Source organism: Cherax quadricarinatus, chromosome 30 (genome assembly GCF_038502225.1).
Source record: "Cherax quadricarinatus isolate ZL_2023a chromosome 30, ASM3850222v1, whole genome shotgun sequence".
Lineage (NCBI taxonomy): Eukaryota > Metazoa > Arthropoda > Malacostraca > Decapoda > Parastacidae > Cherax > Cherax quadricarinatus.
The window spans coordinates 17,571,157-17,585,404 of NC_091321.1; the positions used below are offsets into that span (position 1 = coordinate 17,571,157).

Genomic DNA, 14,248 nt, shown 5'->3' on the forward strand with positions numbered 1-14,248 from the left:
AGTGTAGGAGGGAAACAGGGAGTATGGAAGGCATGCAGGGAGTGTAGCAAGGAAACAGGGAGTATGGAAGGCATGCAGGGAGTGTAGCAGGGAAACAGGGAGTATGGAAGGCATGCAGGGAGTGTAGCAGGGAAACAGGGAGTATGGAAGGCATGTAGGGAGTGTAGGAGGGAAACAGGGAGTATGGAAGGCATGCAGTGAGTGTAGCAAGGAAACAGGGAGTATGGAAGGCATGCAGGGAGTGTAGCAGGGAAACAGGGAGTATGGAAGGCATGTAGGGAGTGTAGGAGGGAAACAGGGAGTATGGAAGGCATGTAGGGAGTGTAGCAGGGAAACAGGGAGTATGGAAGGCATGCAGTGAGTGTAGCAAGGAAACAGGGAGTATGGAAGGCATGCAGGGAGTGTAGCAGGGAAACAGGGAGTATGGAAGGCATGTAGGGAGTGTAGGAGGGAAACAGGGAGTATGGAAGGCATGCAGTGAGTGTAGCAAGGAAACAGGGAGTATGGAAGGCATGCAGGGAGTGTAGCAGGGAAACAGGGAGTATGGAAGGCATGTAGGGAGTGTAGCAGGGAAACAGGGAGTATGGAAGGCATGCAGGGAGTGTAGCAGGGAAACAGGGAGTATGGAAGGCATGCAGGGAGTGTAGCAGGGAAACAGGGAGTATGGAAGGCATGCAGTGAGTGTAGCAAGGAAACAGGGAGTATGGAAGGCATGCAGGGAGTGTAGCAGGCAGGGAGGGACATAACCCCAGAGAGGGCTTTGATACCTGAGGTTCTTATGGAGGGGGATTCCTCTTCCAAACAATAATCAGTCCTCCCCTCTCCTCCTTCCTGTCATCCATAAGCCAACAAGTCTTCAATAAAGGTACATAATAGTGATTTAAATGTTCACTTATTTATTTTATTTAGTTCTCATTGTTTTGTGTATGTAAAACTATAATTAATCTTTAAAAAATGTATTTTTTGTTAATATTTTTGGGTGTCTGGAATGGATTATTGTATTTATATTAATTCTTATGGGAAATATTGCTTCAAATTTAGGCCTTTTCGAATTTAGGCTGACCGTCTGGAACAGATTACGGCCTATATTTGGGGTTCGACTGTATTCAATTTGTTGTTCACTTTTCACATTGTCTCTGTAGCTGCCCCTTCAAGTGGGGGTTCCTTGATACTGTTGAAGGGCTCTTGATCTAAGGAATTGAAGCTACTCTCTTCTGTGGATCAAATCTTATTACATCCCATTCCCTTGTGAATGAAACACTAATTTTTGAAATTCTGTTTCTGTGCTGTGACCCTTGTTTAATATTCTTTTAAATAAACATTTCTTTTGTTAATTCAGGAAAAAGCGGTTTGCTGTTCCACTTCTGAAAGCTGCAGAGAAAAATGGAACAGCAGGTGCTGTAATGAAAGATGAAGCTCATGCTGAGCCAGAGGCAGAAGCAGAAACAACGGCCGAGCCAAATGCAAAGGCAGAACCAGAGCCAGAGGCTGAAGCTGAGCCTGGTTAGTATATCTGTGCTTCAGTATAAGCATGCCTTAGCCAGTCTACAGATTCTACTCATGTTTAGTTATTTGGATAAAATAATTGTATTTATGTTCACACACATCTGGAAAGTCAGTCTATTTTGACTTATGAAATCGTAATAATGCGATTGCAAACATTGTATATACGTATAGTGATTCCTGTATATATAATGATCCAGCCATAGGGGGGTTGCTTTAAATATCTTTGTTTTCAACTAATGGTTAATTTTCACTATTATACTGAACAGTGACACAAAAGCATGACAATTTAAGAAATTTCATATATGTATTGAAGAATCATACATTTCTAAAGATGATTTTTTTTTTATTTTTTTCAGCATCTTATGATATTTAAGCCCCAAAATTGAAATCCTGACTTTAGCCACCACTAGAGTGCAATCTGGCTGTGCTACTGTGCATATGCTAAATACAGTAACATAAAAGAAATATACAACATACAGTTTCATGTTTCATTACAACTTCTGTAATTTTCTTTGAATGAATATACAGTATGTTCTTTTTATCTTATTTACATGGGTATACTGTGTATTTCATCACTATCACTAGAAAGACTATGAGTAGTTACTTATAAAGGAGGCTGCATATAATGATATCACCCATTCATGTTTTTTTTTTTTTTCAGAGCCTTTGAGTGGTGATTCACCTTATGTACCTAAAGGTGATTTTCATGCTATGGACTGCACAGATATTGTTATTGGCTCTGCGGTTGGACATCATTACCGTATTGATGATTATTACACCCGTGACCGCTCCACTCCAAAGGTGGATAGTTACTGGGGTGGTGACAGTTCGCTCACTGCAGCGCTGGGTTGGGAGGCTGATGGGGTAACGACAATATTGTTCAGGAGGAAACTTGAAGGTAAGAAGGTTTTGTTAATTCTTTGCAGTCTTACATTTTGTTTTAGTAATTTTCTTTTATGTTAAATTTGCTTTATAAATTGCAACCATTGTCCTGTGCACAGCGAGTTGCAAATTACAGTGGTACCTCGGGATACGAACTTATTTCATACCAGAAGGCTGTTTGAGTGCTGATACCGAATGAATTTGTTCACACAAGGAATAATATAAATTAGATTAATCCATTTCAGACCCCCAAAAATACACTTGCAAAAGCACTTACATAATTGTTCGAGTTTTGAGCTGTTCGTATCCCGAGGTACCACTGTACTGTGTTTAGATTTTCTAGATGAAAATACTTTATTATTATTAATTGTCCTTGAAAAAAGGGGCTACCTTTGAGGGTTGGATTTATTTGTTATTTCTCTTCATCCGTTGTTTCTGAGTGATAACTTCAGAATGCCTCTCATTAGCAACAGTTTAAAGTTTGATGGAGAAGCTGTAATGTGTCTGCTTCATGCACATAAGGTTGGTAGGTTCAGTCCTTCACAATTTAGCAGTGGCTTTATCTAAGTTTAATACCTGATATTAACAGTGTTACATTAGAGATGATACTGAGTGTTGATATAAATTAAGACTGTCTGTTTTTTTCTTGAGAGAGACACTTATTCCTAGTAATTTTAGAATGCATAAGTATTTCTTAGTTTGTGTTAGTTGTTTGTGCAGTATGTCAGTCTGTAACAGAGAAGTTTGTGCAGTATGTCAGTCTGTAACAGAGAAGTTTGTGCAGCATCTCGGTCTGTAACAGAGAAATTTGTATAGGATGTCAGTCTGTAACAGAGAAGTACCTGTATTTTCCTTTTGCAGAGCGAAGGAATCTTCAGCCTCTTTAATAAACATTAACGATAAGATATTATATGTGAAAGGATTCAGGGGAACTAGGTAGTTGGACTTTGAGTCCTGCAAGTAGGAAGTACAGTGCCTGCACTCTGAAGGAGAGGTGGGGATGTTGTAGTTCAGAGGGTCATCTGACCTGTAATGTAGCATGCTTCTGGGAAGATGGTGATTGAATGAATGGCGGTAAAAGTTGGTGATTGAATGAATGGCGGTAAAAGTGTTTCTTCTTTCTCAGGTCCCCCTGCCTCAGTGGAAGATGGCCAGTATGTTTAAAAAAATTATATGAAGTAAGATATCAAAGCAATAATTAAGATATTGTTTCCACAGCCTCCCATCCAACTGACCACAGCATTACAAACTCTCTCATGCATGTCATCTGGGCTCGAGGACAAGAGGCAGGAATGTATGTTCACTCTCCCACCTCTGGCTTGGAGTCAGGCTCTGCCAGTGTACCGGATTTCTATCGACCCGACGAAATAAAGTACCATGGCAAGAAAGGCCAAAGAGGTGTAGTCTCAATGAACTTCTTAGGTAAGTTTTTAAATATTAAATATTTTTAATTTTGAAGATTTTATAACACTGAGTATTAGTAGAAATTTTAAGTGCTTGTTCTCTCCCTCCAGAGATAAGGAAGAGATGCTAAAATACAGTATAATTCTGAATTATTTTATAGACGAAGTATATAATGACAGCATAAGTCGAATGAAGATATTAACTGGGTCAGGGTTTTAGGATTATTGAAGTAGTTTGGATATGTAGAAAAGATAAAGTAAAATAGGTTGATTAAGAGGGTGTCTAAATTTGACAATTGATGGAAGGGGTTTTTGATGTTTGAGGAAGGGTTAGAAGGAGGGTGTCAGTCAAGTAACTCATTACTTGACTGACACCAAAGACACTAAAGAATCCAGTTGATATATGTGAGCATGCTAGATCAGAGTGAGGGATAACAACTGATCTTTGAGATTTGGCATGCTGAATGGATTCAGGTATAGCAGTTAGCTGAAGTTGAATTTCGGGTACAGGAAATCACTTGCTCAATATTTATTTCCATGTGATGCATCGTCCATACAAAATTGGATGGCATTACATTGATCACCTGGAAATCCCATAATATTGCAGAGTATTTTCAAGGCAATGCTTATGCATCATTAATTGAGTGAGGAGGAGGATGCTCAATAGGGCATCATTGAATCAGAGGATCAGTGCCCTTTAGGAAACACATCTAGTGTACAAGTAACACTGAATGTACTCTTCTGTAGGTCACCTGCCTTCGTGAAAATGGATACTGTATGAATACTGTACCTACTTATATTTCTTATTCACTACAGATTTTTTTAATTGTAAATGTATTGAAGTACTTTGCAAAAAATCAATATTATTATTTGCTTTAAATTTACAGAAAAAATATCTGTCGCATCTTCGGCAAATAAGGATGAAATTAACTGGTGTGGCAACCACTGGAAATACCCAGGAAATTGTAAACCTGGTATAGATTGTGAGTACTATGCCAAATGGGAATATTTTGAGGCAACAGACGATATCAAATTTACAATCCAGACGTCGCATAACGACCGTTGGACTGGTATTGGTTTTTCGGACAATACTAGAATGGTCAGTATATTTTAAGCTACTGCATGTTGTTTTTAATATTACCTACATAAGAGATGTATATAATATGAACACCTGTTTATCCAAATTAATTGTGGCCGGGTTCTTGATGTGTGATGATTTTTTTTGATGATTCTGGCCACCAAAGAATATTAAAAATGCACCAGTAAAGAACACTGCAGAACAGGCCAATTTTTACTATTGAAGAGAGAGAGAGAAAAAAAGAAAGGGAGGAAAATGGGGAAGGAGAAGAGAAACTTGTTATTTCATTCAAATCAAGTCTAGAACACCAAAGAGATACCATGGGCCTTACCATTGTTATCTTTGTGTTCAAAGACTCATGTATCACACATGCACAGATGCTCTACCAGTAACTACCCAGGAACCTATAATTAATACTAAAACCAGTTTTTATTTAACAGACGTTGACCGATGCAGTGATAGGATGGGTAGAGCGTTCGGGTCGTTACTTCATGTTTGATGCTTGGTGTCACTCATATGCGCCTCCTAGTGTTGATCCTGCACAAGGCATCAGGAATGAGAGTGGTTACAATGAAAATGGAATCTCAACTATCAGTTTTGTGAGAAACAGAATTTCTAAAGATACAGGATATGTAAGTAATTTTGCTTGTCTTATGTGTATGTGTGATTTTGTGTGTAATAAATACACACATGCATGCATGCATACATGCATGCATGCACACATGCATGTGCACATGTGCACACAAGCACATATATGCATACATGTAAGCACATACACACATTTTATTTGTATATTTATTTATGTATTTATTTATTTTAGTGCCATTTTCAGCATGATGGTGTGGTGATTATTCTGTGACCAGTGCAAAAAATTGAGGCCCTTATGTATGTCCTTATAACTATTTTACAATGATCAAAGAATATTCATACTATAGTCAATATTGTAAATGTTTCTTGCTTCCTGCTGACATGTTACAATGTGCTGGTGAAACTGTTAGGGTTACCTAACAGTTTTACTATGCACATTGTATTCCAGAGAAATGTGCTTTTACCATGTACTGTAAGTGTAGATGCAAAAGAGGCAAATTTGCAGTCAAACTGTAAAATACCTCACTTATTTGTGGTTGCTGGGATTGATTCTCAGATCCCAGCCCTGTCTCTTAACCTGCCACTCTGGATTTGTTCCTCTTAGCCCATGGGGCTTAGCATATTTGATCTTAAACTATGTTTAGAGTCTGCCTCCACCACTTCCACACCAAAATCATCCCATTTCCTGACCACTCTGAGACTGAAAAAATACTTCCTAACATCCCTGTGGTTCATCTATGACTTTAACTTCCAACAGTGTCCCCAACTTCTCATTTCTTGCCTCTTACACAGCCTATCCTGTCTACCTTATCAATTCCCAGTATTTTGTATGTTCTTATGTCCTCTCTGGTTCTTCTGTCCTCTTGTGTCATCAAGTCCAGTTCTCTTTGGTTTTTGTCTTAGCTCATACCCCTCAGCTCAGGAACAAGCCTTGTTTCATAGTTCTGCACTTTCTCCCATTTCTTAACTTTTTTTTTGTGCACATTCCATACTGGTGCTGCATACTCCAGGATGAGCCTAACATGTGTTGTATAAAGGCCTGGAATGACTTCTTGCTGAGATTCCTAAAAGCTACTCTTAGATTTGCCAGATGAGCTTTGACTGTAAAGATTCAGCTTATGCGAGCCTCTGGCATTTTACTGGGCACTATGATTACCCCTAGGCCTTTCTCTTTGAGTGAAGTCTGCAGCCCCTGTACCCGAGTCTGTATCCCATTTCCAGTCTTGCTCCTTCCCCAGTCTTCATGATCTTGCATTTAATGGGGTTGAATTCAAGCAGCCACTTACCTGACCACTCTTGCAATTTGTCCATATCCCTTTAGGAGCCTTTCTTTGTCCTCCTTTGCTTTTATTCTCCTCATTAGTTTTATATCATCAGCAGACAGATATATCTGAATCAATCCCATCTTGGTTTCATTCACTTAAACCAGTAACTACTAGTCCAATACTGATTCTTGCAGAACTCTGTTAGTTCCTCTTTCCCATTCTGATGTCTTTTTTCCTGACAATCACTCTTTGCTTCCTTTCCCTAAGATGCTCTTTAATCCACTGGAATATTTTTTTTTTTCAACAAACCAGCCGTATCCCACCAAGGCAGGGTGGCCCAAAAAGAAAAACGAAAGTTTCTCTTTTTAAATTTAGTAATTTATACGGGAGAAGGGGTTACTAGCCCCTTGCTCCTGGCATTTTAGTCGCCTCTTACAACACTCATGGCTTACGGAGGAAGAATTCTGTTCCACTTCCCCATGGAGATAAAAGGAAATAAACAAGAACAAGAACTAGAAAGAAAATAGAAGAAAACCCAGAGGGGTGTGTATATATATGCTTGTACATGTATGTGTAGTGTGACCTAAGTGTAAGTAGAAGTAGCAAGACGTACCTGAAATCTTGCATGTTTCTTTCTTTCTTTCAACACACCGGCCGTATCCCACCGAGGCGGGGTGGCCCAAAAGGAAAAACGAAAGTTTCTCCTTTTACATTTAGTAATATATACAGGAGAAGAGGTTACTAGCCCCTTGCTCCCGGCATTTTAGTTGCCTCTTACAACACGCATGGCTTACGGAGGAAGAATTCTGTTCCACTTCCCCATGGAGATAAGAGGAAATAAACAAGAATAAGAACTAGAAAGAAAATAGAAGAAAACCCAGAGGGGTGTGTATATATGTGCTTGTACATGTATGTGTAGTGTGACCTAAGTGTAAGTAGAAGTAGCAAGACGTACCTGAAATCTTGCATGTTCATGAGACAGAAAAAAGGACACCAGCAATCCTACCATCATGTAAAACAATTACAGGCTTTCGTTTTACACTCACTTGGCAGGACAGTAGTACCTCCCTGGGTGGTTGCTGTCTACCAACCTACTACCTAGATCCACTGGAATATGTTCCCTGTTATTCCTAACTGAATCTCAAGTTTTTGAACCGGTCTCTTGTGTAGGAAGGCTTGAACATGTGCACAAAAGCTAAAACAGTGACATGCTGACTGACTTAACAAACATACATGCAGAATTCACAAGCCTATCAAGGAGTCACAATTCAGTACAACTTTCATCAACAGTTCAGTCCATACATCATGACACTGAACAGTCTATACACACACGCACATGCTCACGCACGCACGCGCACAAGGAGGAAGAGGAGTAGAAGATGTAACACTAATGATAAGGAACTAGAGAAGTTTTGAAGTGTTCAGAAAAATATATTACAGTCTGTGGGGCTGTTGAAGAATCTACGTTAGTGAAATATGGATACCAATATCCAACTGGTTTTCTGCCTCGCCTTCGTGGCATATACACTATTAAGGTTTACAGTAGACTGCTTCAAAATTTTTTATAATTTTTAGTGTTGTTTAAAATCACTAGTGTACTCAAAATATATTTTTGGTTTCATTTGTTTTTCAGGATCTAAGCTTTACTGATAATGATTGTCTCTACATGATGTTCCCTACTAAAGGTGGGACTGTCAACTATGTCAATAAGAGAATACGAAAACATGAAGCAGTTCCTACAATATCCAGTGAAAGAGTCTGCATACGCTCTTGTTCCAAGTTTGGTTAGTACATACCAGTACTGTATAAAATTTGCTCGAGTGGCAAGTATGACTGGTAAAGAATCTTTTGTGGATTGAAACATCAAGCAATAGTTAGATTATATTGTGCTCTTGGGAGATTCTGAAGAGAAGTTGCAGAGATTGGTGGATGAATTTGGTAGGGTGTGCAAAAGAAGAAAATTAAAGGTGAATACAGGAAAGAGTAAGGTTATGAGGATAACAAAAAGATTAGGTGATGAAAGATTGAATATCAGATTGGAGGGAGAGAGTATGGAGGAGGTGAACGTATTCAGATATTTGGGAGTGGACGTGTCAGCGGATGGGTCTATGAAAGATGAGGTGAATCATAGAATTGATGAGGGAAAAAGAGTGAGTGGTGCACTTAGGAGTCTTTGGAAACAAAGAACTTTGTCCTTGGAGGCAAAGAGGGGAATGTATGAGAGTATAGTTTTACCAACGCTCTTATATGGGTGTGAAGCGTGGGTGATGAATGTTGCAGCGAGGAGAAGGCTGGAGGCAGTGGAGATGTCATGTCTGAGGGCAATGTGTGGTGTGAATATAATGCAGAGAATTCGTAGTTTGGAAGTTAGGAGGAGGTGCGGGATTACCAAAACTGTTGTCCAGAGGGCTGAGGAAGGGTTGTTGAGGTGGTTCGGACATGTAGAGAGAATGGAGCGAAACAGAATGACTTCAAGAGTGTATCAGTCTGTAGTGGAAGGAAGGTGGGGTAGGGGTCGGCCTAGGAAGGGTTGGAGGGAGGGGGTAAAGGAGGTTTTGTGTGCGAGGGGCTTGGACTTCCAGCAGGCATGCGTGAGCGTGTTTGATAGGAGTGAATGGAGACAAATGGTTTTTAATACTTGACGTGCTGTTGGAGTGTGAGCAAAGTAACATTTATGAAGGGATTCAGGGAAACCGGCAGGCCGGACTTGAGTCCTGGAGATGGGAAGTACAGTGCCTGCACTCTGAAGGAGGGGTGTTAATGTTGCAGTTTAAAAACTGTAGTGTAAAGCACCCTTCTGGCAAGACAGTGATGGAGTGAATGATGGTGAAAGTTTTTCTTTTTCGGGCCACCCTGCCTTGGTGGGAATCGGCCGGTGTGATAATAAAAAAAAAATAAATATATTTTTTCGTAACAAAAAGTCTGGTTCAGGGATGAAATGTTTCAGAATGATTCAGTCACTATAATTTAACCCGTAAATGGTCCAAACGTATATATACGTTTTTTCAACATTTGAAAGTATGTAAAAAAAAAGTAGATCTTCTTTTTGTTTTTTTACATTTGAAAATGTGTAAAAAACTTTTATCTATTTTTTTTTTTGTTATATTTGAAAATATGTAAAATAAACGTAGATCTACTTTTGTAGCACTACACATGTGAACGTAGATCTGCTTGGACCGTTTACAGGTTAAAGGAGAAACAAATACTGTAGTTAAAAAAACAGGGAACAAGTGGGATTTGAACCCATGGTGAGTGAGTCCTAACACACTGGCCTTGAGTTTCAGGACTCACTGGCCATGGATTCAAACCCCAACTGTTCCGTGGTTTGTTTGCAGTCGTGTTATTATGATTTTGTGAGTCAAATACTTTTAATGGTTGAAGGATCTGTGTTCCGGATAGAGTATTTTTTAACGCACCAGCTGTATCCCACCAAGATAGGGTGACCTAAAAAGAAAACGAAAATTTTTCTTTTTATATTAATAACAGATAGAGTATTTCTTCCACTATATATTGCCCCTCTCATATCCTTGTATATGAAGAATAAGTTACAGTACCATGGCTGGAACAGTTTACATCTAACCCATAATTGGAGAGAAACATTAGACAAGGTTTCAGGCTGTCCTAGAACATTATGAAGTTATAACTGCATTTGTGACTTGATGATTATACAGGATGGACTGAAACACTGTCTGATGTTTCCTGTTTTGAGTATTGGCTAGTTGTGTACTTTTGCTGGTGTGCTCAGAATAGTTATAGATAATGTTTTCTGTGACTAGTATATAGTCTGCTGGGTATCTAGCTTTGGTAGTACTGTATATATATTCAGTTTGTCTAGCATAGTTAACACATGCATTTATCTAGTATGATTAGCATATATTTATCTAGTTTGCTAATGTATAATGCCTTTATATTCAAACAATAATAAATTAGCCTAACTATACTTAAACAGGTTATGAGACATATTTTGGCCAGTAAAACTATAGTAGAGGGTTACCTTCTAGCTGAAAAAAAGATATGAATGGCCCAATTATACCTGAACTGCTGAAGAGGTGCTCCTTGACTTGTGATTGGGCTATGTTCTGATGATCCCATCATAAGTAGAAAATATTGTAAGTCAAATATGTTAAGTAAATGAACACAAATGCAACTAATATGACATTTTATTGTGGCAATGTTTCACTCTCCAGGAGCTTTATTAAGCTGTTACGGCTTGATAAAGCTCCTGGAGAGCAAAATGTTGCTACAATAAAATTTCACATTAGTTGCATGTGTGTCCTTTTACTTAACATATTTTGGTAATTCTACCAATATTAATACAAGTTGAATATGAATGTGATATGATAGATAAATAAGTAAATACAGTAAATAATTACTGTAACTAAATACCATAAATATAAAGTTTATCTTATAAAGTTTATCTTATCAGTAAATGTACAGTACTCTACAGTACAAAAAAAAAGTGTACAGTTTTATCACACCTTTGTACAGTCAAAATATTGTCAGTTGAACCATTGTAAAGCAAGGAGTATTTGTATGTATTTGTGGCTATATGATATTCATGATATTTTTATTGAATATATCAAATAAAAAGTACATCACAAACACAGGTGGGGCTGATGGAAGGCCATTTGTGTACACCACCACACCTCGTCCACCTCAGCTGCACTATGAAGTTGAAGTCATGTTGACGAACGTTGGCAGTAATTACCAGATCCCAGAGCCGGGGTCGACAGCTTGGCGACAACTGTCTGACAGTGTGCGGTCCTCCATGGAAGGCGTACTGAAAACTGTTCCAGGATATCAAGTAATTGATATCACCAACCTGTAAGTTAGTTTTTTATGTATGGTACTTGAAATAATGTACTATAAGAAGGTGAACCTGACATTACACACATTACATAAGTGGGTAAGTAAGTTTATTCAGGTACAGACAAATACAGTTGCATAGGTTATAATACATAGCAGCATATGAGTAGTGGGTTAAATATTGTGTAAGTGTTTGTAATACTGTTATATAATTTTGCAATATCAGTAATAGTAAAGAATAAGAACACACAGTACCGTGACTGGAACAATACATAAATAACCTGCACATAGAATGAAACTTATGATGACATTTCAGTCTGAATGTGTCATGAATGGTAGGATTGGGAAAATGAAAATAGTTAAAACAGGAAGGGCTTGAGCATCCAGCAGGCTTGCATGAGGATATTAGATCACAGTGAGTGGCAACATCTGGTTTTCAGGATTTGAAATGCTGATGGAGTGTGAGAAAGATGACATTTATGAAAGGATTCAAGGAAACTGGTTAGCCCAACTATTTTTCAGAGTGGGGATGCTGCAGTTAGGAGGATCATGGGAATTGTGATGTCCATGCACTTCTGGAAAGACACCCATTAAATGAAAGATGTGGTTGTGTTCTCTTCTTTGGGTCACCCTACCTTGGTGAGAGATAGCCATTTGGTAAAAAAAAAAATCCCAGAGGCAGCCTTTCTTACTAAAGTCTTGTAGTCCTTTTTCAGAGGAAGAAATTGTGACTCAAGTGTATTAGGAATTATTGACCTGTCATTTCATACTGATGCATTTTATTTAGAATATATATTAACCCCTTCAGGGTCCAAGGCCAAAATCTGAAGTGGTGCTCCAGTGTCCAAGAAATTTTGAAAAAAAAAAAAATTTATTTTTTCTTACAGAATTAAAGAGCATATTTTTGTGAAGGTAATAAGACAAAATTTTTTTTTTTTCTGATCAGTACTTACCGAGACACAGTGCCAAGAAGTTTGTCCAAAATGATGTGGTGGCGGCAACATCGACAAATTCCACATACGCCCATTACTTTATTTAGCGGTTTTTATAGTTTTTTCTTTTCTTTTCCAATTTTTTTCTTTTCCTACTAACATTTGGGGCCTGAGAGACCAATACTGTATATAATGTATATAGATAAACTCACTGTATTGAACACAATAACTGCACTAAAGTTATTATCATATTATTGTTTACCACTGTTGTTTATTACAATAAACATGCACAAATCTTGTATAATACTAATGTTCTATCATATATTTACATATTTACAATCACTGGACATGGTTTTAGAACTGCTGGAGCTTGTGGAACTCCTTGAAACAAGGCACCATGCACAGAGGCACCTTACATTCTTCACACACAAACCGAGTGTCTTTGCGTCTTTGTTGCCGTCGTTTTGTTTGTGCACAGATGATGCATCTCTTCTGAGCAAATTTCTTCTGAGTTGAAGGAAGCTGTATTATGAAATGATCACCTTCCCTCCACAAACGCTTGGGTATATCCTGAGTAATTCGAGGACCTTGTTGTATAGCAGGTGTTCTTACCTGGTACTTCATTATGAGTTGTCTGACAACAGACAAACAAAATTCACCATACGGTGGTCTGTTGCCAGTCTTTATTTGGTACATATTACATGCATTGAGCATTGAAATGTCCATGAGATGGAAGAAAAGTTTCATGTACCACTTGTAACTCTTACGAACACAATCAACAAAACCAATCTGCATGTCACATTTGTCAACCAAGCGCATGTTTTGTGTATAATCAATCACTGTCACTGGTTTTCGAATACGTTCATTAGTCACTCGATCAACTTTGCCACTGTCTTGCATTTCATTACGGTGAATGGTTGTCAACAATGTGACATCTCGTTTGTCATGCCACCGTAATGCCATGATGTCATTGGCAGTAAACACCTGCATGTCATCACCACGAGCACCTGCATTGAGCCTGGGCATATGTTTACGATTAGAACGCACTGTGCCACACACATCTGTCTTGTTCACTCGCATGAAATCACTGAGTAATGGGCTTGTGTACCAGTTATCGGTGTATAATGTATGCCCCTTACCAAGATAAGGTGCCATCATGTTTCTCACTACGTCACCTGAGATACCCAATAACATCTTGGTATCTTTCAATGTTTTACTTCCCGTGTATACAACAATATCCAACACCAGGCCACTGTCACAGTCACAGAGTACAAACAGTTTTATACCAAAGCGTTTCCTCTTGCTCGGTATATACATGTACTGCTTAAATGACAGTCTACCTTTGAACAAAATCAAAGACTCGTCAATTACAAGATTCTTGAATGGATAAAAGTATATGCTGAACTATTGTTTGAGATACATGAAAACATTTCTAATCTTGTATAACCTGTCACTTCTGTCAGGCCTGGTTTTGTCAGAGAAGTGCAACATACGTAACAGTAAGATAAACCTGTTCACTGGGATGATTTCACTGAAGACCGGGGTAGAAATTAGCCGATCTGTGGACCAGTATGCTTTTATATTATGCTTATAGACATGAGGCATAAGCATTATTGTTGCAAAAAGCAAATACATTTCTGCAACAGTCGTCTCTTTCCACCTGTGTAGTCTTGACTGTGGTGATATGATCATATTTGCCATGGTGTACTCAAAATACTTATTACTTTCCCTGACAATAGTTTCCATCAATGGCTGGTCAAAGAATAATTCAAAGAATTCCAGTTCATT

At 38.5% G+C, this 14,248-nt stretch overlaps 1 protein-coding gene across 1 annotated transcript in view; it reads left to right on the forward strand.

Moving 5' to 3' along the window:
• The window catches only part of LOC128692680 (uncharacterized), a 65,606-nt gene that overhangs the window by 23,762 nt on the left and 27,596 nt on the right, over positions 1 to 14,248 (forward strand). The window contains exons 11-17 of the mRNA XM_070090116.1: positions 1,340 to 1,503; positions 2,168 to 2,404; positions 3,607 to 3,810; positions 4,679 to 4,890; positions 5,310 to 5,501; positions 8,356 to 8,506; positions 11,330 to 11,546. Of these exons, the coding sequence (XP_069946217.1) occupies positions 1,340 to 1,503; positions 2,168 to 2,404; positions 3,607 to 3,810; positions 4,679 to 4,890; positions 5,310 to 5,501; positions 8,356 to 8,506; positions 11,330 to 11,546 (1,377 nt within the window). The remainder of the gene's footprint in view (positions 1 to 1,339; positions 1,504 to 2,167; positions 2,405 to 3,606; positions 3,811 to 4,678; positions 4,891 to 5,309; positions 5,502 to 8,355; positions 8,507 to 11,329; positions 11,547 to 14,248) is intronic.